This window comes from Epinephelus lanceolatus, chromosome 1 (genome assembly GCF_041903045.1).
Source record: "Epinephelus lanceolatus isolate andai-2023 chromosome 1, ASM4190304v1, whole genome shotgun sequence".
NCBI classification, from domain to species: Eukaryota; Metazoa; Chordata; class Actinopteri; order Perciformes; family Serranidae; genus Epinephelus; species Epinephelus lanceolatus.
In genome coordinates, this window is record NC_135734.1 from 41,956,484 (window position 1) to 41,981,387 (window position 24,904).

General features: G+C 41.1%; 1 protein-coding gene across 2 annotated transcripts in view; it reads right to left on the minus strand.

Moving 5' to 3' along the window:
• Window positions 1-24,904, minus strand: part of arhgef10la (Rho guanine nucleotide exchange factor (GEF) 10-like a) — a 169,033-nt gene that overhangs the window by 37,416 nt on the left and 106,713 nt on the right. For both annotated transcript variants that reach the window (XM_033627803.2, XM_078170616.1), the window contains one exon: window positions 1,326-1,412. In XM_033627803.2, coding sequence (XP_033483694.1) covers window positions 1,326-1,412 — 87 coding nt within the window. The remainder of the gene's footprint in view (window positions 1-1,325; window positions 1,413-24,904) is intronic.

The window sequence follows — 24,904 nt, forward strand, 5'->3', positions numbered from 1 at the left end:
ATAAAGATTTAATCTGCTCAAATTTTGGTTGCAAATTTGTTGAAATCCATGTTAGTGAGCCCTTTCCAAGATAACCCTGACCCCAGGCTCGAACTAGGAACCCTCCTGCTGTAAGGCAACAATGCTAACTTCTGCCCCACTGTGCCGTCCTGTTGCCCGTAAACTGAATGTTCATTTCCCTATCATAAGCCATCTCAAATGTCGTTTCCTTGAATTTGGCAGTACATCCAACCGGCCTCACAACCGCATACCGCATGTAACCACACCAGCACACGACCTCTACATCCAGTGTCTTTACCTGTAAGATAATCTGAGACCAAGGATGGCTTCTGGGTTTGTTTTTCTGAACAGTTTGGTTTTAAGTAGTTATTTGATGCCACAAAAAGGGCGCATGATGTCGTTATTGGCAACTGTGTGTATAAATCGATGTAACTGGGTCAAACAGGTGTATGGGTGGGAACTCCATACCCTGGCTAAACTTCCCAATCACTACTGTGCAGATTCTGGCTCCAAAAGCACAACATGGCAGTGCTTTATTTTTGTACAGCGGGAGGAAGTGGTTGTACATCTTTATATACTGTCTATGGTGTAGAAAGGGTCTAAGTCACCTGTAATAGTATGTGCTCTCAGAGAGGCTGAAGGTCAGAGAAGCCTTTGCTCCTCCAGACACTGCAATCACCGTGCCCTCGATGCCAATTCCATCATATCTCCTTTTTCACATCAGACTGAGCATCCAGTCCTCTTTAGAATAACACTACAAAGCAAAAGTCTGAGACACTGAGCCGCAGTCTGTGTCCTGGAGGACCTGCACTGGATTTAGCCACCTTTTAGGCCGAAAGAGGATTACCTGATAAATTGCCCACCTTCTCCAAAAAGGAGGGGAAACAAAAATTGAAACTTAAAGATTAATAGTGGATTCTCTGCATCATTCTTTTCCCCCTGAATTCCTACTCTTTCCTAAATTCCCACAAGTCCAGGGATTGTGATGTGATAGTCTAGCAGCACAATTTGCCCCACTCATCTTAAAACACTCTATAGCACTTACCTTTAGACTGTACTGTATTAATTCACAGTTTCCTGGCGACATTTTACAGAGAAAAATGGTGCATGTCCCATTCTTAGCCTTGAGGTACCTTTTTTTTTTAAATTCTGTTTTTAATGAATGAGAGCAGAATTGTTGAAAGGACTTTTAAATGGTCATGGTAATTGGGTTATAGGCTAAAATTATCAGCAGCTGTAAAATATGCATCGTTTTGCTTTGTCATTGGTTTTAGTTATTTGGTGTGTGTGTGTGTGTGTGTGTGAGTGAGAAACACATTACTTACCCAGAAGTAGCCTTGAGGTAAGGAGGTGCTCGCTGCAGAGAAGCCCAACAATGCACAATGAACAGGATTGTGGAGGGCAGCTTCAAGCTACAAGAGACAAAATGAATATTGATTTAATACATATCATGGCTCAATACTGCAACCTTATGTTTTTTTGTTCTTTTGATGAAGTCTAAAAAGAAAAAAAAAACTCTTAGTGGCCGCAAAACTGGCACAGAGTACTCACTCTGCAAGACGATACATGAGAAATTAAATTACCTGCTGACCATAAAGCGCCTCAACTCTGCTGTATACCAGAGGTTTGTCATTTTATATCAGAGCTGATGGCTTTTCATCCACATAAGCTGTAAATGTAAGTGTATGGAAACTTGGCTTTAGCAGCACTCACATTTGAACCAACAGCAGCACTGGTTTTGGTACCTGAAAATTGGTACCAGTACCCAGTGGTTCCTTTTTTGGGTACTTTGCTCTCTCTGTAATAACAGAAATTTAATTTTCACACAAGCTGCAGGGGTGATGTTGTCGACCAAACACATTTCTGCTCTTCTGCTGTGATACCAGGCTATTACTAAAATTATACAGAAAAGAAAACCAGACACTGAAATTATTGCGGCAGATCGGTGCTGCAGCGATAGCTTTGGCAGCCACAGAGCTTAATGATTGGCTTTTCAGCTTCAGGGCCTTTCCGCCTACTGTCTGAAGTTGAAACTAGTGGCTCCTTGGAGCTCTGTTGCCGGCCTCAGAGCTCTCAGGTGACAACATTCGGCACTGATGGATTTAACATGAATCAGTACTTGGTAGTACTGACGTAATTTAGTCGTAACCATTATGCTGGGTTCACACTTCACAATATCAGCCCGATTATAGCATGATGCAGTGCCATACGGTTGCCGGCTTCGATTGGGAACATCATTATGAGTGTCGTACGCGATAATCCATCAATTAATCTCGTGGAGTTTGTCATGGTAGACGACAACTGGCGCCAGGTCTAGGTCGCCTCACGATGTCCCAACATAAAGTACAGCATGTTTGAATTTGTTTATGTCTTCCACGACTGCTCCCATCACAGCCGTCACTTTGACCAGTAGAAACACAGAACGATCTGCTGCTGTAGACAACTGTATGACAACAACCCCCCAGGGTTTTTGCTATTTCCTCTAGGGACGTTACCACACAGAGTAAAAAGAGAAAACTCATGGTGTGAAATAGCAGAGGCACTTTGTCAACCCACTGAGTACTGCCATTAGCATCAAGCTTGCAAAGAATATTATTTCTTCATAATGGAGGATGAAAAGTAATGAGATTATAAAATAGTGGTGGTGCTTTTACGTACCACAACTGCAGAGGCTACCAGCTTCGTTTGAAACAGACTACATATGAAATGGGCCGCTATTTATTATTCTCGTTTTTCTATTTTTACCTTCAATCTGCTCCAGTTTGCCATATTAAAGTTAATGCATTGTGCAGTCATTTCAACTCAACACTTCCTGTAGCTGTTAAAAATTAAAAGCCCCTCACAATTCCGGTTGAGAGAATCCCTTTGTTTTTAAAAAGGCTTTTATTGTTAAACATTTGCAGGAACTTGTTGTGGAGGATTCAGTGACTTGCATAGTTTGCATTAGGTACTTCAAATATAGCCCCTGACATCTGGTGGTGGCTTTTATGTTTTGGTCGTGGACCAACATGTAGTCTGTCATGTCTGTCGGCCAAGTCACGGCAAGATTTTATGATTCCATAGTCACCTAATCTGACATAGTGACTGTTGGCACAGACAAAAATGTCACCCATCCTTAGTGGAAGACCTGATTTCAAGCACTGACTGCTCACACACACATCTTGTGTTCTTTACATTCAAAGAATACCCAAAGTATCTATGGACTCTTCTTCAAATTTATCTTTTTTTGCTGTGAGTGTGAACACTATATCTAAAACAGCAATTTTATATATCAAGTGCTGAAAAAATAAATAAATAATATACACACACAACTGACTTAGCCCCAAATGTTCATATTAGTATATAACCTGCGAGTGTTCAATTTTAGATTTCTTTCTACTACCAATGCCGAGATCAAAACACTAAAACAATGCTTAATATTTTAGTTGTTATTGGAGGCAAACCTTAGTTTTGGCCTTGTTTTACCGTCCTCTACACAATTCTTATTTTTATACCATTAGATTTGTTTTCATGCCGTATTGGTGTAACTTTTAGTTCTTCTAGTAACCATACTGTCCGCCCACAGGGGTCCTGAAGATGTAACTCCTGAACCAAAGCAGTGGTCTGACTATTTACTATCAATAAAAAGAGCTAACATCTTCATAAAAGGGAAAAGAAATCTATATTCCTTCGACATATAGCAGATTTGTTTGCCTGAAACGGAGTGATGGAGTCTGACATTTACAGTGTAGTGTGTGTGTGTGTGTGTGTGTGTGTGTGTGTGTGTGTCGTGTGGCTGATGCATCAAACCCCCGGTGGTGAAAGCTGCTCTTCAAACCAGCAGTTGGTCTGGTAGGAAATGATTATTATTTTGGTGTATGACCGCTAAGGGTGGGCCATGTGACAGACGGAACAGCTAATTGTGTGTTGTTGGGGTCGGTGGGGGGAGGTTGGGACCCGGTGAGTTGGCGGGTTTGAGAGGGGGAGGGGGGAGTGAAGAGATGGTCAGCGATGAGCACCGCACGTCTTTAACTGTCGTCCTCTACGGCGGCAAGCATCAATCACAGGTAATTTATAGCCTCTCCTGGCCCGGACCCTCCCCCTTTTTTTCTCTTGTTTGTAAACACTAAACAGAAAAAAAAACAGGATACTGGCCAGATCACTGCTCTCCCCATCTGCACAGCGAGGCTATTCCTCCACTCCCCCCTGCCATGTCTGTCTCCATCTATTCAAATTCACGCAGATGCATGGCTCGTCCTCTCTATCAATCTCTCAGTCCCACTTTCCCATTTCTCATTCCCATCTTTCATTCTTTTTTTTTTTTTTTTTTACGCCTGCTCTTTTTCCTCTGTCTGTGTCTTTTTTTCTCCCTCTCCTCCTTCTGCTAGCCCTCCGTCAAGTGCAGTGAAATGTTTTTTGATAGGTAATTAAGCGGCGGCCATAATAGTGTCCATATGGAAGCCCTGTGGTTAAGAGGGAGAGAGTGGCGGTGGACCAGAGGGACTGAAGCACTATATCGGACGGTGCTGGTAGTTCGATGGTGGTTGGATTTTATCAGTCACCTGAGACTGGCAAGCATTGTAGGCCAATCTTCTCAGACCTAGATTGCTTTGTATGTTAGCACTCTCTAGAGTCAGTCTGGCATTACTAGTGGGATCTCTCCACTCTGACAGAACAGTGCTATCACAACTTAATAAGGTATTCAAAGGCAGGAATGTGTATTCCAGAAAAAGAGCTAATATTTAAATGAAGAGGCCCGTTCCTTAATGAGATATACACCATTTGAAACATTTGATGCCTCTTATAAAATGATTGTGGATATAAAGACAAAATCTCATTTTGGAATATTGTACCAGTAATGAGCTTTTTGTTAATGACATCCTATGATTGTTAAATATTTTCATGTTGTAATTCATTTCATTTATTCTATTTCTAAAAGCAGCACACATTAATTAGTATATCTGTAAATGTACCAGTGTTAACCAGCTGGCTAATTGTCAACTGCAGTCCTGTGTCCTTCACATGTCAAAAAGCACTTTTGTTCTGAATATTACAAATAGGGATGTAGATGGTCAATGGATAATTGGTTAACAGCAGAGAATATTTTTGACCATTTAGGCTACGCATGTCGGACCATAGGTTAATTTTGCTGCTATTCAGTTTACTGCACTGGGCACCAACTGGGTCTGGTGGGAGCCAGCTGGCAGTGCGTTCATCTGGTGATTATCTGTGATAATGCCATCTGGACCCAACAGCATTGCTGTTGAAACATTGTGCCCATCTGGTCTCCCGTCAGGTCACGCCAGGTGAGTAAGTCACTCAATTTTGAGCTGCAAACCCCATTTAGCATTTTTAGCTGTGTTAACACCGTTATCTTTGTTAGCACTGTTAGCTGTGTCAGCACAGGTAGCTGTGCTAATATAGTTAACAATGCTAAAGAGCAAAATCAAGCCACATTTTCACCAGGGCTATCTCGGGGGAGAGCGAAGGGTGGCCATCATGTTTCTGCATGTATCTTCCCGGGGGTGGTATGGCGTTAACAGAGGTAATAGCCGAATGAGCACAATGCAAGCTAGCTCCCACCTGACCAAGCCAAGGCTAACGTTAGCTAACCAGTGGAGACCAGAGGGTGGGCAGTGGGCACTATGTTTCTGCATGCTAACATGGCTAGCCGACTGTCAAGAGAAGATAAAATAAAAAGCAAGATAGTTATATTACAAAAGATTCAAATTTCACCTCCTCTACAAAGACAGCGCTTTGAAATGTGGCGCTAAATTTCACTTCATCAACGGACTAAAAGGGTGGGCCTCTCGTATTTCACAGCATTTTTTTAATGGGTTAATGGGTGTCGGGCTATTAAAAGAAAAATAAACTGAAACTGACATCCCTAATAATAATAATTAATTAAATCTACTATATTAATTAGCATTAAACATTATATTCCATATTATCATTTTGGAATGAAATATTACCACTGTTAACATAAAGCAACATTTTGTATGAGAATGGCTCACTGGGCTCGATGTACACAAGGACACTGAGGCGAGGATAGATTGTGTTCCCATTAAAGTGCAGACAGTGGCTATGATCAATACAGTAAACTACTGGTCCACTTATTGAACCTCTTTAAACAGCCAATGGGAAGAGCCTGAGTGAACATAACAACAAAGCCTGTGTGGATCATTTCCACCTGTGAATGTGCAAATTATTTCGACAGCCACAAAGGAAATGCGGTCTTCAGCTATGACCATCTCAGTGGCTATCCAAATGCTAATAAGGTATCACAGAGGCACCATTTAAAAATCAATGAGATCCAAGCTTTCTCCGAGTCAATTGTCAGTCTTGTTTATAGCACTCTGTGTGTGTGTGTGTGTGTGTGTGTGTGTGTGTGTGGAGCTGGAGGTGTGAAGTCGCGAAGCTGAAGTTATTCCCAGGTGTGGAGGCAGGATGAGAGGGAAGGTGAGCCTATAAACTGGCTGAGGGAGGTTTGATGGAGGACTTTGGGGAGCATGGGTAGGAAAAGGGAGGAAACGGGCAGGTGAGCTAATTAAAGCGAGATTTGTTGATGTGATGAGAGGGCGGCCTCCCAGCTGCTGGTTACCAATGACCCAATGGTCGACAGAGAGTCCGCCCCACCCATTACCCCAAGAGGGCGCCAGCCCATATGCTGGATCCAGGTGGCAATGGTTAGCAGAGGCGCATCCATTGCTATCCTGGAAGATAAATGTAAAACGTGTGTAATTACACCCATTCCTGCAGGACAGAATGGATGGGCCCATTTATTGTGACTGTCCTTTATCTACTGTGAACATTTTCTGCCTAGTTACACACACCCACAGCTTTTGGCTCTGTGTGTCAACAAATGTAAGGAGCAGCGGTTATTGGTAGTGGTCTAATATGACAGGGGAGGGTTTTAATGATTCATGCTTTTGGCTGTCAGACTGTCAGAGCGGTGTCCCCTTGGTAAGAGTGACTTTCCCAAATCCAATTAATGTTGTTTTACTTCCCAAGGCTACTCAGGTGCACTGATTTTCCTTACAGCAATATTCCTCTGTAAGCACTGTGAAATCTGCTCTCAAATATGTGGGGGGATTTACCACCACATCAGATTTGTGACAACTGCGATCCAAAAAGGGCTAATGCATCACACCCACCAGGGGCCCATAATGTTATCAATGACAAGACACACTGCAGCCAGCATTGCATTGTTTGGCCTCCACCGTGCTTATGCAATTGATTCTCTTTATTGGAAAGAGTCCTCTATAGTCACTTATGAAATACTGTATTAAGTGAAACTACTGAGCACACATTTCTGCCCTGTTCAAAAGAAAAAATGAGTCTGCAAATACTATATATTGCACCGTATAGCCTGCTGAAAATCAAATAACAAATATTATCTCCATAAACGGCATGCGGACAGAGAACTTGGTGCTGTATATTAGACCCAGGGAAAGAAATATGGCTGTATTTTTTTTTGTAATTCCATAGTCACAGTGCCTTCCCCCAATTCCACATACCAACAATCTTTTACACGCACTAACAAGCACTAATAGAAAACTTCCACTGTTTATTAACTGGTAATTGACTGGTGCTGGCGCTCCCTCCCCACTGCAACGCCACTGCCTAAGGCTACAGGCAGGACGGCCGCAGAGTGAATTGCCAGTCAACCTGAAATTACTTACATCCAGAGCACTGCTACAGGTAATGCACACTAAACAAGCCCGCAACATGAGAAGTTTGCAAAGTTGTTGCTCGGGTTATCAAGAAGGCAAGCTCTGATGGAGAGTGGCATTCCATCATTGATTTCTTCATAAAATATCAAAGGATGCTGAGGTTGTTAACCATGTTTCGTCTTGATTTGACTTTTTATGTCAACCTAAGTTGTGTAACTGAAACAGGTACATCTGATGGACATCTATCATGCACAAAAACTGCAGCTGGCCCCAATTTAGTAACTGATTTCTGACCCTTAGAATGAAAAGCTTTTCAAACTACCATACTGTGCATTTGAATGATGCTCTTTGACATAGAAGGAAGAAAGAAAGTCCGTTCCTTCTTTTCTTCCTTTGGTTTCTTAGATTTTACTCTGACTGTGCCAGAAGAGGTAAGCAAGCAGAGGACAGAAATAATAAAACAAACAGTTGCACTATTAATACAAGCAATGAATAATGTTGTCAAGTAAAACCTGTGCAACTGGAAAAAAACATCTCTGGAAAAAATGAAAAACAGGTGGTGAAATCTGAAAAAGCAAAAGAAGGTGACATTCAGCAACTGTTCAGTGAGGATGACTGACCAGTGTAACCAGTGAGAGGACCACCAGATTTCATCTGTGCAGGGTGAAAGTATAGTACAGATGTTTCACTTGAGGAAAAAAAATATATTTGCCCTGTTTTTCTGAATTAAAAAAAGATTATTATCTCAGAATTATGTAAAAACTTCTCATGAAAGCAAATACGTGGGTGTGTCACTGGAACACAGTTCAGTCTGCAATTAAGATCAGGTATATTGATCAAAAACTGGTTGTGTTTTGAAAAGATTATTGAGGTTATCTTGTAAAAAACAAGAGCAGATTTTTCTTCCCCATAAAAACTTCTTAAATAATTCTGAGAAAATAATAATAATAATCTTTTTTACTTCCGAAAAAATAGCAGATTTGCAGTGAATGCCATGAGGCTTCAAATTATCAGGATCACAGGGTCAATACACTTGAATCTGAGAAAAGGCAAATACCCTAACCTACGAGACCTTAATTACAGACTAAACTATGTCTCAATGACACACCGGCATATTCACTTTAATTCTTCAACATTTTAATTTTGCCTCTCAGCAGACAGCAAAATGATCCTCTAACGTACAAGGTAAATTTATATGACTACGGCTACGTCTGAACCCACTCCTTCATCCAGACAAAGAGATTAGGAAGCACCGCTCTACAGTTAGTCATAAATTAGGATTTCGGACACTTGCATCATTATGATTTCACAGGTGTGGTGTTGCATGAAGATGATTTCTGATATCCATCAAAGACTAAATATTCAATTGTGGGTTTCTGGTATTAAGGAGTGAACGACATCTTGTTTTTTGTTCCACTGTGGGAATTTTTGAGAGCACAATACAAAGTATATATGTTGGACAAATGAAACACTAGAATCAATTGTACACATTTGGGAATGATCTATCTATCTATCTATCTATCTATCTATCTACTGATGTATATATACAGTATATATATATATATATATATATACAGTTCAAATAAACACAAGAAGTTTGTGCTCTAGAGAAAGGATCAACACTCAGTGAATAACCTCCTAAGCCCTATGATAAGCTATTATGGCAAGGCTTAACTATACAGACCAGTGAGCAGTGATAACTAACACATCTTTGGGGTCATCGGGTGGGAACCTCTTTTCACCAGTGTTTCGTCTAGTTGGTCCCACGACACCTCCAGGAGGCTAGACAGTGATCTCTGGCATCCCAGAGACACTCCCCTAATGCCAGCTCTCACTGCTCCCTGCACCAACCCAACAACCTCCTTTACCTTACTTATACATGGCTTTCTCAGCCCAAACAGCACTGCCACCTTCAACAAACCCAGGCTCCGTATATATATTTTTGTAACATAATTCCATTTTCCTTTTTTCCATCAGGGTCTAACAATAGGAGTGGGGGAAAAAATTGATACAGCATAGTATCTTGATATTTTTGTGTGGCAATATCGTATTGCATCGTATCACTGTGCCAAGTATCAATTTTTTTAATATATAAATTATCAATATCACAAATTAAATTTTAGGCATTCTCGGAACCCATCGGCTGTATTTGGCGTCTGACTTCCGGCAGATGGTGATACAGCCTCTGGGGGCAGACCCCCGATTTTTTGGCATTCCGGGTTGATTTGGGCGGAGGAGGCGAATTTCCGTTTCCGACTTCCGTTTATATATAAGTAAATATGCTGAACCATTGCAATGGATTCAGAGTTTGCAGTGGCGCTTCCGCCTCGTTAGTTCACCACAACTGCAGCTGGCTCAAACGTGATTGATCAGTATCACGCAGACTACAAACAGCCTACAACCGGAAACCAGGGCTCTTCCGCTCTTCTTCCGGAGGATCTTCCGGAGGAGTTTGCCTACAGACTCTACATTCACTGAACGTAGAGTCTGTATATAGAGACTAAAGTTTAGGTAGCCTACTAATATTATATTATCAATTACTTTTTCAGTTCACTAGATATATTTTGCTGTAAAAAAAAAAAAGATTGAAGATGAACCAACTGAAAACTTTCCCTTTTAGATAAAAACAGATGTTTTCCTTTGGGGACATAATTTACAGTTGAAAAAAGGCAATAAATCACAATATGTCACAGTGTATTTTACTGCACTACTCAGCATATTGCAACATATTTCAAAATGCAATAATATTGTATCGTGACTTAAGTATCATGATAATATCATATCGTGGATCCTCTGGTGATTGCCACCCTTATATAATGGTGCCAGTGACCGATACATATTTAACCCAATCACCAGAATGAATGTTGGTGTATGCAAATTTATGCAAACAACAGACATTTGTATGTTTCATATATATGGGATATGTTAAAACTTTGCACTTCTTTACATTTTAAAGGTGCTGTGGTTAAGATGTGGTTATGTTTAGGCACAAAAAACACTTGGTTATGGTTAGTAGAAAAAAAAAAATCATGTTTTAGCTTAAAATACCCGGTTTTGTTGCCACAACAACAGCTGGACATGCCCTGATGTCTTGCTAAAAAACACCTAGATTTGTCTGTTGGTCTTGAACAGTGGTCTGCTGCTTGGAACCCATGACGCCTAGGTTTCAAGCCATCCACAATCCCCTCTTCCTCCCAATGACAATGAGCTCATATACATGTAATGTGAACTACGTTACTGTAGAGATGTTGATACGGTACATGTGAAAAGTACAAATTGTACGTATCTATGATTTGTAGAAACATACAATGCCAACATTTCGCTGTGGCGACAGGGCTGACACACTGACAGACATTTATTTTATACATGTATTTTATACGTCCTTTGTTTCAGAGTGTCGTCGATATGGTAATTTGGGAGGCAGCAGTTTGAGTTGTATTGTGACATACTGACAGGTTTTAGATATATTTAGGCAACTATATTCATGTCAATGAGGGTAGTCTAAATAACAGAGACACCTCTCTGCATATTGCAATACAGTACGGCAGCACCACACACTGCATCGTTTAAAATCATCATACAGTTGACAGCTGAGTGTATATACTGTGTACAATATGCTATGAAAGCCCACACACGCACATATTGTCTGTGGACACACTCATACGGTGATGGCAAAATGTTGTTTGCTCATTATCTTTTTTCCAATACATCGTACTCTCATAATGAACCTAATACAAAAGGACAAGAGGATCAAAGTTGGAACTTGCTTTTCATGTTATGATTTCATGAGCTCGATGTCACCCTGTGATTTAAATTCCACCTGCATCTACACGCGGAGATCAAAGGGCCAACCACCTGCTGTGCTTGCAGGCCTGCGTTACGTTCAGAATATTCAAAGTCATTTGAAGACAATAAGATTAAACCATCTGCACGAGAGGGCTGAGTAGACAGTCTGACTTTTAACTCTTGATAGGGCTCTATCAGGTCCTTTAGAGGTGGTTAGGACTTGCGGCATCAGCTTATTATTAATATCAGCTCAGGACATTTCCTTCAATTTAATAACCACTGTCTGTACAGTAACGATTCCCTGTCTCCCCTGGCTATGCCACAGATCATATCAGCAATAAGTGGAATGAAGTTGGAGAGTGGTTTTGCATATCGCTGCTCAGAGCCACAGCCTGACATTGGTAGGACATCACAAACTCATATTCATGACTCGACTGAGATTTTCTTCCTCGTGTCCTTCACCGCTCCTAGCTGAACGATTGCAACACGCCCAACAAATGTGATGCAAATTCGCTGTGTCGCTATGCCCCCTCTTCACACACACACACGCACACATCCACACACACCGCTGACTCCTGCGGCCATGGCAGTTCCAACTCTGGATGAAAGCAGCGTACTGCCCCTGCATTAATGGGTTCAAAAGAGGACTACGGGCCAAAACTTCTCTGTGTAGTCAATCACTTCCTCCATCTTCACTTCTCTTTTTTGCCAGAGACAGGAGACATCCGCACAGGGCCCAGACAAGCTTTGGATGAGCGATCTTTACCCACCTCAAAGACAGAAACTGACACAACTGTTTGTCAACATGGGGTACAAGATGAAACCCTGGGCACAAGAGTGGAAAAGGCTTTCTATAATCCTTAATATCAGATGGCAGGAAATGCAGAACAAAGGGAGCTCTGGTGCCAGCTCAGTCCTAGCCATGTGGTGGTTGCAGCTACTTTTGCCAAGGAAGCTCTGCACATCAAGGAGCACCTCCCAAATTTGAATCTGCCCCTTACAATCCTTGGCTCCTAATTCTGTGGTGGCCTGTTTGGCATAACATGAGACGAACACAAATCACAACTGTTTCACAAATACTGATCTGATTGTTTACCCACCCGCACTTTAGGCCCATTGTTTCAAGCCTGTATTTTGATATTTCATAACTAATTATTCCTGGTTTAGGCATGATTTAAAGGAGTCTTTCCCAATTTTCAACCAGCTTTGTATCATAACAGTGGGGGCAGTATGTGTAAAATAACTGTGGTAAACTTGATCAAGGTACTGAACCCCAAATTGCTCCCGATGTGTGAGTGTGTTAAGAACTGAATAGAAGGTAGCATCTTGTATGGGAGCCTCGGCCACCAGTGTAGAATGTGTGTGAATGTGACTTGAAGTGTAAAACACAGTGTTACATAGCAATAAGCTATATAAATAGTACAAGACAGCACATCTTGTTCCCTGATACAGTCGTTCTGTGCCCACTGCCTGTGCGGCATTATATATGTTCCGACGGGTTCTTGGGACCTTAAATCGATGCCCAGACAAGAGCAGCTCAAACTCTGAGTGTAATGAAATTGTAAATAAATGTAATAAATTACATGTTTGGCCTTCCTGCATACGGCACTGTCACATATATTGACGGCACTACAATACATTGTAATTGTAGGTTTTCTTCTTCTTGCACCAAAGCAAATGCCACAGTCCTTTGCCTCTGTTTTCTCTGGTCTTATATATTGCCAGTTTCAAAAGAATGAGTGACAACTTCTTTAACCGTTTTGTGCCAACCAACCATATTACGACAGAACTGAAAAGGCAAAGATCAGGTCAACTCAATAGTTTCAACATACATCAGGTCAATTGGGTGAAAACACTTTCTTAATTGTGTAAAAGTTCTTATTTGCACCTGCTTTACAAGAGAGCAGAGGGTAAAGACAACCTGTCCTTAAATCTCCCAACACTGGCGACCAACAACAAATTAAGCAGCATTCAGAGTGGTAGTTGTCCATGTGTTGAAAGCAAGTAGCAGGAAGACTAATTAGCAGAGCAGAGAATAAGGAGAGAACATATCACTGCTAGAGACAGGATTGCTTGGCACAATAGGAAATCAAAGAGGAGAGAGGGCTTTCTTCCCTTTCCTTTTGAATTGATGCAGTTTTTGTCTATCGTCCTCTCCACATTGATGTATAATCACAGAGGAAGAATGTGACCGAATTAGCACATTTAGCAGATCTGCAGGATTTCCCTTCTGGGTACATAATTTGTTCCTGCATGCTATCTTGACAAGTACAGAGTGAGCAGAAACCCAGGGCCAGAGAAGGAGGACTCTACTCTGAGGCATTGCTAGAATGTCTATGATTCTCTGTAATTAGTATGTTAACTGTCACAGCAACAGATCAGGGCCTTTGCAAATGACCTCGCTGTCAGGCGGTGGGTGTGTCTACCCTGTTCATGTATATACAGGCGCTGCACTGCCCTCTATTGGCAAGGGGAGTAATGAAAGGAAAAGATATGCACAGTGTGGAAGTCAGACTCATGTGTGCTGTGGCACTCAACAGGGTGAGCAACACAAAGCATGTAACTACAGTGTAATTACCATGTCAATTATTGTAAGACAACCGAACGTACATGCAGTAAATGAGTCTCTTTAGTACAGCCGAACTGTGAAAACCAGACTCAGCGGTTAAAAAAACACCTTGATCCTGTCATTACAGCAGCAAATTAAAAATCTCAAATCCTTTTCACCATTCCTGTTCCAGCTGTTTAGTAAATTAATTAAAAGCTTAGGTACACGGGATGTAATGATGACATGACTACATTAGCATGCTGATGCTAACACAGCCTCTTGGGTATTTGCACAATTCATTTCAATACACACAGCAACTTTGCTGACTACTCAGGCAGCACAACCTGTACTGCTGTCCTGGCCAATAAGTGCTAGGGAGAAGTAGGCTTTGCTGTCTGCAGCCATTTAGACTATCAGACCTTTATCTAAGACTCAGGGAATCAACATCAATACATCCAAAAAACAGTAAGCAAACCTTAAGTAAGACAATCACTATGCAAACCACATAAAATATAAATTAAAATCATACAAAACAACAGCAACAATATGTAATAGCTAAAAGTTGTATGTATGATGTACAAGATAATAGACATACTATTGAATAGCACTGATAGTTAGTTAAAACAAGATTTGAAACAAGGCATTTTTAGAGCCGAACAGTGTCCATGTTAAAGGCATTTTGCTGATTATTCCATGTATAAGGTGCACCGTATGACACTGACATTATTCAGAGTTTAGTTCTGATTAAGGTAACGTGGAGCCACAACCTATTCTGTGACCGACTAGCAAGGTAATGTGAGTTCAGAGTTAAAAGAGAAGCATCTTTATGAAAGCTTTACAAATGAATGGTCCAGCCACACGGCCAAATGTAGCCAGACAACCTTTTGGTAAAGATGGCAGTGGTGGGTGCTGTAAGGATCACCGGTTATGAACTTTACGCCGTGTGTACAGAGTATGTCTCTAGTATGTCTCTAGTGATCAAAGCAAGGAAAGGCATACCTTTACAGACAGATAAAAAGGCCACCACAGAAATGGCAGAAAAGTTGTTGTGCTTCTTGTTGTCCAATCTTGTGAAATATGCGCTCTGAGCAGTACAGACACTAAAACAGAACCTATAATGCATGGCAACAATAAGTGAGGAGGTTGGCTCGTCCTGTGTGTAGCCATTTTTTTGAAATTGTTGAGACACATATGTTTTATTGTGTATTTATATATAAATCTATGTATTTAACATAATTCCTCTTTGCTGTAATGTTATTAGTAACATCATCTACTATAAAATAAATCTTTTTAAGCACTAAAAAGTTTGTGTCATACACTATAAGATCATAAATTCAACATATCTAAGAAGCTTTGAACTCTTTGTGGGTTCGGGTGAATTTTCTAGTCTTCACATTTAAAAAATATGAAATGCACACCTTTACAGCCACCTACTGTTAATAACAGCACACGTCAAAAATCACACCAGGAGTGCCCACCCACCACAACTCCATTTCTGCCTTTGTGGTCCTTGCATCTGTGTTTGCTGCTGACATAAGACTTATCGCAAAGGAAGGGGGCACAGCTGGGGTTGCTGCTTCAGCCTTGAAAGTACCTTCGAACCATTACTTGAGTTCAATAAAGTTGACTGCTGATGCTGCTTAGTCGGGGCAGAGGAGAGATCCAGATCTACAAAGAATAAAGCCTGACCTCTGTACTCTCCCGTTACATTAGCCAGGATGTTGGAAACTGTCACAACTCTCTCAGAGTTGTTCTCTGCAAATGCCAAAGTTTGACTTCTGCCCTGACCTCAGCAAGAGGTTCTCTTTGATCGGAGTGTTAAGCAGTCAGAGCTTGTGTGCTGTCACTGCCCCCTGTATTTGTGACAGTGACACGTTTGGTGTGTCTGCAGTTGGGTTTCGCGGCGCTAAGCCACGCTGACCAGAAGGGCCAGGGCCGTATCAGCTCCAGCGACAGGTCTGTTGTGATCTAGCTTCACACAGAGAAATTAGATTGACAATTCCTCCTGCATTCTCATATTGTGCAAGCCAAAAGCTTGTCATCCCTCTTTGAACTCAGAGGATAGACATAAATGGTCTGTTTTTGTGGGAGAGAGCTGTGGTACATGTTTATAAAGCTTCTAAGTCTAAAAGTGGCTCCAAAATGTACAACTACGTTTCAGGTTAAGTGCAGGTCTCCGTGCATTTCAACAAGCACAGTTCATCAAATAAAAATTGATCAGGAGATATGTTATACTGAATATATCTCTGCAGAGTAAACCTTGCCAAAACCCATCAGAGCAGTTTTACAGAACATGGAAATGTGTTAGTATCTCTGAATTTAATATTGCAGACCACGTACCTGTTGACATTCTGTTTTGCAATGATGCTCCAGTTTTGGCTTGTTTAAACAGTGTTGTCATTTTTTTCTTTTTCTTTTTTTATTCAAACCGATTTCAGTGTTTTTTTCCCCATAGTATCCATATCTTTGATACTACTTTGGTGCTCTCTCTTCTCTCAGATAGCGAGTTCACACACACACACACACACACACACACACGGTGTCCCTATAGCCCCGCCTCCTCTCACTCACTCACAGTGCTGTCTTCATCTCATTTCTTAAGGCTGTGTATAGGCTTTTGCTGCATTATTTTGTTTTGTGTTTCACTTGCAAATTTATTGCATTTTTAATGTGTGACAATCTCAGAGGCTTTTGATCATGTGCACTACAGCAAGGAAACTATTACCTTTATTGATGTAAACTAGAATCACAGCCTCACGGTTGTATGACTCTGTAAACCCCTCGAGCTGCGCTCCATGTCTGTAAAATTACGGATGCTTAACACACATCTTCACACAGAAGATCTATACAGTCAGCACAGCACCCAAGATCAGTGTGACCAATTCAATATCTGACCAAATGTTTCCCTTCTGCTCCTGAGATATGACAATGACTAATGGCTAGAAAGTGTTTCTGGGAAACATTATGATGTCACAAATGTCATCACTTCACATTTTATCCTTTAGATTTTTTGTGAAATGTTGTCATAATTATAAACTCTTGAGTCATGGTGAAAAATGTGTTTTGTGAGGTCATGGTGACCTTGACCTTTCACCTTTGACCACCAAATTCAAATCAATTCGTCCTTGAATCCAAGTGGACGTTTGTGCCAAATTAGAAAAATTCCTCTCAAGGTGTTTTTGAGATACTGCCTTCACAAGTATGGAATGGATGAGGTCACAGTGACCTTAACCTTTTACCACCAAATTCTTGTCAGTTCATCCTTTACTCAAATGCCCCCTTTTCCACCAACATGGAACCAGTTCTGGTTCTTCCACCTAATATTTAACCATTCAGAGCATTTCAAGCAAATATAAATCTTTTCAGAACCTGAAAATATGGTTCTCAGCTGGAACCAAAAAATAGCAGGTTTTCCTTGACCTGAAGTGCAAACCTTGACAACATCAGTGGGCGTGTTATATTCTACAGGCTGGAAAAAGAGGATGTAGGTAACAAATACCAATATTTTTTAAGATATCGTATCAAAGCTAGAATAACCAGTATTGTGACAACACCTGTTACAAATCCAGCATACCTCCTTACTTCACAGTGCCGTGCGCAGTGTTGCCAACTTGGCAACTTTCTTGCTAGCTTTAGATCATTTTCAAACCCTCTAGTTTCTATTTTTCTAAAAAAGAAAACCCTGCTGCCAGCATAACCGCTGCAGGTACAGTGTTTTGAGCTCTCATCACATTATGAGGCGGAGCTCTCAGGATGGCTGCTAACATTTGATTCATGACAGCATCACCCCAATGTGTCGATTAATGTAACAATATAAAAACAGTAGAATTTTGAGATTAAGACTTCTTGAGCTGTATTCAGGCTTGAACTGGTTAACCACTGATCAATACATCAAAATTATTTTGCCTCAAGGTTTGCTCTGGCCTCTTCTTTAAGTTTGTATTCCACATTTCCATTAAGCAAAACTTTGAAAATGGTTATGCTCACGGTACACAGATCATGTTTTTATTGTCTGTACCGAGGGTCCATACAGAGTATGGCAAGCGTGCATTTATGTATGCAGCTCCTTATATGTGCAATCTTCTGCAGAAAGACTTACAGTTGCTCTGACTGGTTCCCCCCGGCTGCTTCAAAGCACTTTTGTAGGATTTTTGTACACCATCTTCTATATGCCAATGTCAGGGTGCACCTTAGCTGGTCTTTGTAGCCATGTGCAGATGACCTTTTTTACATTTTTATGGTTCACTTCTAGTATATATTAACATATTTTTTGGCTTTTCCTAGTAGTAATCTCATTTTGAATTTTTGTATTGATTCTTGTAGAGCTGTATATTTCTATCCTGTATTTTTGTCCTATGTTGTTTGTAACGTATGTTGCTGCCTGTCAAGGCCAAGACATCCTTGAAAAAGAGATGTTAAATGTCAAGAGGTTTCTCTGGTTCAATAAAGGTGAAATAAGATATAAAAAAATAATTATTATTAGCTCAATGGAATGTACTAAAACTAATGTATACTGCATTTGACACCAAAAGACCATTTATCATTTTGGGAGGATGCCTTGTTGATGGATTTTTTCATCTACAGTACAAGTCCCCTTGGCCGGTGAGTCAAAAATTATTCTTGAACACAGATTCAGACTGTGCCAAAGTAATAACTAATGCTACAGAATGTTTATCACTGCAGATATCTGACCACACAAAAATATACTGAACATTGTAAAGAATACCAAATTAAAGCACGTGGTCAAAGTACTATTTCCCTTCACATGTGCATTTTAGTCAGTCAGCTGTGCTTGCTCTTTAAAAAAAAATTAAGCCCAACCTGCAGTTCAGGAATATCAACAGGTCAGAGTCTTATCCTGGAGGAATGTACTACATTACTTACATTTGTGTTATTCATTTATTTGTTTTCATATCAACAATATGCCAGAATTTGACAGCTTTAACTGCAACAGTAGGAATAATGGCCAATGAGCTGCCTACAGTTGAATTTTACTTAAAGCTTAAGAAAATCCACTCTTAAAAAGACACATTTTATTTTAACTTCAATACATTTATGATGTTTACAAAGCTGTGTTAAATAATAATTATCTAAATACTGACCAAAACAAGTAGTTATGATTTTGGCAATAATCTAGGAGCCAAAATCTTGTGTCAAAATGCAACCATGCAAAGGAAACCAAACATTGTGCAGAAACTCCTGTTCTGTTGATGAACACTCATTACTTTGTGGATTTAAATTGAAGGGAAGTAGAAAACACAATTTTAACATGTCCCCTAAATTAATTAGCTGATGGGTATCCACTGATGGCATACTGGCAAGATTTGAGCATCATTTGTGAAAATGATGATGAGGCCAAATAGAGCATGGCACAGTCAGCATTGTTGGTCATCATCATGATTCATTTGACCCTAATAATCACAGAAAATCCTGCCTGCTGTAGATTATCCCAGGCTTCTGATAAGCAATACACAAGGAAAACAGAAGCTGATCTTACGGAGGCTCAGGTCTAAGAGAAAACGCCGTGCTCTCTCCAAACAGTCTCAAGCACAGGCGCATCCCACTGTTTGTGTTTTTCTGTTTGCAGGAAGGATATTACTGCAGAGTTAGAAAGGGAGCTGCTACGCCCCGGTGGAGCGGTGGTTAGAACGAGCTTTTAATCCATGCTGTGGCATCTATTCTCGACAAATCAGAGAGGTAGCTGATATCTGCTACTCTGAAAGGTAGCAAATGACCTTCAAGAAAAACAGAGGGGGAAGCGTTGCGTAAGGTGTCAACTTGATGACTTTACCTAAAAAAATTTGAATAAAAAAACAGGCCAGAGTGGGGGAGAGGAAATAAATCATCAGAAAGGCGTTGCATCAGGTAAAGGCCACCTTTTCACACTGTCCTTCTCCTTTTTAATCCATATTTTATAATATCTCATCTATGTTGTGCTACATATGCACATACAAACACACAGCCTTCACACTGAGCCCTTTTCCTCATCTTAGCTGTATGGGTCATTGGGTCATCATGTACGTTAATCATGAATGCAGTGTATTTTCTGTGCATGCAGCCACTTTCATGTGGCTAGCTGAATGCACAGTGCTGCTCTCTTATCACTCCATCAGCAGGGAAGATGGATGACACAGCGAGCGAGGGGGACATGCACAACATGCCCCAAAAGCAACGGCTGGCTCAGTAAACAAGCGCAGACCCCCGTGACCCGGTACAGCGTGATTTCACCAGATGACAAAGACAGAAATGACCTATAACAAGTTTAATGGATTTCACACCCACTCCAAAGAAGAAAAAGACACACATAAGTCCATAAATAAATAATAATGGTGATCTGTGTGATCTATGTAAACTAGTGGGGAGTGTATGAGGGGTGAGATGTGACCAGGCTTTGCGGTTTTCTGAGCTGAGACACAGAAGCTAATCCTCTCAGAAAAAGAGAAAGGAAGCTAACCCTGATGCAGCCCAAGCCTTTTCCAGTTTGTCATTCTGCACTTCAAAGCATACATGATGAAATCCCCCAAGGTATTATAAGAGCTCTGGCATAGCAGCCATCCTCAACCCTGTCGTAGCCTAATGCCTCATAAACGGAGTCTGGAAACATGTCCCTTTACTATTTCGAAAGTCTTTGTAGCCTCGGATCTTTAAGAACCTTTTAGAGTTGCAGAGGAAGAGGTGCTTTCCTACTGGAGGAGATGTGAGGAGTTTGTGAATCATTACGCGGCTGAGGGATTCCTGACCCCCGCACCGTAAAATACTGCACATACAGTATGTACATGCACCTTTTAGAGAGTGTTTAGATCAGGACAGGGACCAGGCATTGATCTTCTTCAAAGCTTTGCTGAATGAGCGCTTATACAGAAAGACAGCGCACAAGAAAATATGTGTCCTAGATAGAGACAGGCACGTAATTTAAGCCCTTCAGTTCCATTCAGTGAAACCATCGAATGCCACTTGTTATACAGCTTGCTGTGCTGTCTGATCATTCGGTTTCATAAATACATCCATTATTAGTCTCAAGGGTTCACACTAACACAGTCTGCTGGACAGAACTGAAAGAAACAGCTGAGACGTGGGTGCAAACAGTCAAACGGAGGAACAGATGAGAGGAACGGCTTAGTTAAGTTCTAAGATTGCAAATGAATATCATTACAATCCATGCCAACGAAATGCCTCTGTTAAAGTTTGTAGTGCAAGAAAGAAAATATTCTTAGATTTGGCTGCTACTTCTAGGACAGGGAGTTTCAAAATGAAAGGCTAAGTGTTCATTTTCAGACTTAAACTAAATGATATTTTTATTGCGGATGAAATGTCAGAAAATAATGAAAAAGTAAACATGGCAGATTACCAGAGCCCAAGGTCTGATCTTCAAATTGCTTGTTTTGTCCAACCTGTAGCCCGAAACAATTATCCAGTAAATACTCAGATTTTAAAAAGATGGAACTAGCTAAAATTTGGCAATTTTCATTTACAAATGACTCAAACAATTAATCCATTGGCAAAATAGCGGACGACAAAGGCCCTGTTTCCACCTGGTGTTAACATACCAGGCGCTTGGGCAATGGGTTCACAAGTGGACAGCTAAGTACAGGTGTGAATGCAGCCAATGTCCATCAATGCCTCTTGAGATTTGATTGCTTAGCCCAGACTCTGAGGTGGTCTGGGCCACATATGGCCACATTCTTTCAACAGTGTGTTCACTATTGTGTCCTGGGCAAGATGAAAAACTGCTTACTCACCTATCCTTGCTTATCTGACTCAAACTTTCTGTTGCTGCTGTTACAACATGTGTCTTTAACAAGGGGTCCATGACGGTAATTCTCAACTGGTGGTCGCTCGATGATCACTCGAGATGAATATGGGGACACATTCTAATGTCAGGAGTGAACAGATAGACATGAAATTTCGTTTTATGATCTGACCACCCAAGACACATGTTAATACCAGGTCTGAGCAGGATTTTTCTTGCTGTCAATTGTCCAAATCAAACATTTTAAAAAATATTTCAGCACTGGTTCATTTTGGCACAGTGCTAGCATCACATACTAGTACTTTCTAAATGTGATTTCTGTATAAAATTTCAGTCAAAGATTCAGTCAAAGTCTGAGTTGATATTTCATCCATTCATCTTTAATAATTAAAGGGAAAAAACTGACACTATGCATCAACATAGCACTTGTGCAGAAAATGGTATGACATGTTCCATTTAACAGCTGATTCTCCTGGTTCAGCTGTTACCCTTTCTGCTATAGTATCTCCTATTAATCCCTTAACCCAACTACCTCACACCCTCCCTTTGGGCCAACTGCCAAACCCGCTCTGTTTCATCTTTCAAAATGGCAGAGAGGGCAACGAAACGGAGCGTGCACGGACTCTTTAAACAACAAGGACCATCAGAATGTGGTTTGTCTATTAACCAAGATAACATCTGATTTTGTGTGTGTGTGTGTGTGTGAGTGAGAGAGAGAGAGAGAGAGAGAGAGAGAGAAAGAGAGGGAGAAAATGAAAGAGATAAATTGAGAGGAGTCAGTCTGCCCCCGCTGTTCTCACTCAGCAGACTTGCGATAAGGTTTATCTCCGGTGCCTAACGAGTTCGCCCAGTAGCCCTCTCCAGCTCCCATCGAGTGGACCGGGGCGCACAGAGCTGCACACAGCCAGCAGTGGGTTGAGCTCCCTTAGGTGACCTGTGCGTGTTGTTCATGCTACGCTGCTTTAGAACTTTATTTTCTGTAGGAAATGGCTTCAGCCCCTTCGGCCACATCTCTTTTAATCTGGGATTTCTTTTTTTTGCCTCCTTTTCTTCATCCTTTCTACTCACTGTAACTCAGACTGCCAAGAGAAGCTGCAAGAGCTGGAGAAAGAGATGCTGCGGAGCTTTGGCACAGAGAGGCGTGTGTGTCCCAGAGGCAGTGGCTGAGGCAAAGATGGAGACACAGAGAGGGAGAGGGGGGCTGCTGCTGAGTTAAGCCCCTAATCACAGTCTGCTCTGCATGAAGGACTTAAAGTCACTCCATTTAATGCTACCTTCTCTTTAGTCAAAAAAGGGAAAGACATACTACTGCTTACCTCTTCAGCTTTCTGATACCTAGGCCTCCATTCCTATCACATAGCCATTCTTGTGATGCACAGAAGTGCACGGTCAAACACATACAGAGAAAGATGCAACTCAAGCACAAACACTGATGCAGGAAAACTAACATCGACATGCATACACAGCAATGCCAGCACGAATGTTTCCCTTTCTAAGATCCCACTTTAATAACATGAGCAACAATCACAGGTCTTTACAGCAAAATGAAATTAATACGAAAACACACATGCTGTCAGAAAATGAAGCCACTTGAAACAATTTCATGGTAAACCACTCTCGTGACTGACGTGGCGGCCATGCCCTTCACTGGCGTGCTCAGGTGCTTCATTTGTTTGTGCGAGAAGTGGAGAATATGAGCACATCCTCAGAGACCGCGGGGTCCCACTGGCTCAAAATACATTAATTGACTTGGCTCCGCTTCCAGCCAGGTGTAACACACTTTGGCAGACTACTCCGGAACGTCGGCGAGATCTTTTGGGAAATCCCCCCTACCGTGTCAAAGCTACACTTCCCGCACTTCCAGCTGCTGTTTCACCTCACTTTCCTATCTCGTCCGCGTGGCTAGCAGACTATGGGTTGGCGTATAGGTCTTAATCTAATGTTGGAACATTGATTTATGCTTGGGTGTCCCACAGCCATTAAGATAATTGCATGATCACTTTATAACATCCTCCCCTGGTGGCCATGGTAATTTGGCCACCACCCACCTTGCTCAGTCAGACCCGTAACCACATTACAGCAATAGAAAATGTGGTTGGAAATATCATCTTTCAGCCCCTGCAAATTGATTTTATACCATTTCCACTGACTTCTAAAACCCTTTTAGTCTATCTCTCACCTGTGCTGACCATTTGATCTATTGGAGGCTTCTAGGTCTTAACAGCTTGTATTGATCGAAATTCTTTAGCTGGTTTCTTAAGGGGATGCTCTCGTGTCACCTTGTAATTCCACCAGTCCAGGTATTTCTGAGTGAGATCATCACTGAGACAATGTATTTTTAGCTGTTAGGGGGCGAGACAAGTGGGCTTTGATTGCCTTCAATGGGAAACGACTGTGTAAAATGGCACTATGATCTCTTTCGACAGAATCTTTATTAAAATAAAGATTCCAGCAGTACTATGGACTAATGGCTGCTTAAGAGGAGAACTTAGCGTCAGTGAAAGTCAAATCGCTTTGACGGATTGAGCCAAAGGGAAGCACTTTGCTTCCTGAGTATCAACACTCAACTCAGCTCAGATAAGATGCAGTGATTTGAAACTTCAATCTGACAGCAGCAGTTAGTTGATCCAGCTAAAAATGTCATTTATTCAATCATTTATTCTGAAATTCTTCATCAGTTATTATTCGTAATGGTATTACTGTTGAGCATTCAATTTTATTACACTGATAGGAGCGGAAGTATTAAGGAGCAGAATACCTTCATACAGTATTATGCTAGGTGCTTCACCAGTGCTTCACCATTTTAAGTCACAAATCTTATTTTCATATTAGTATTTTTAACTTGTTTGTTAAGTATTTAATTGGTTTTCTCCATTTAATGTATTATTTTATTGCGTGACCAGATAGGGTTGGGTGATATGACAATATGTACCGGGAGATGTTATAGATTAAAATTTTCCATACAGTTTACACCGAGGTCAAGCTGCAGTCTTCCAGAGTTAACTGTTATATCAGCTATACCAGCTGAGCTGCACTGACCATCAATAGTGAATGAGACAAGTGTGAAAAGTTCAAACATTTTAAAGGAGATGTATACAACATTCAGAGCAAATCTATGATTCAGAGTCTGAGCCAGGATGGTCTGCACATGCCTCTCAACATGGAGGT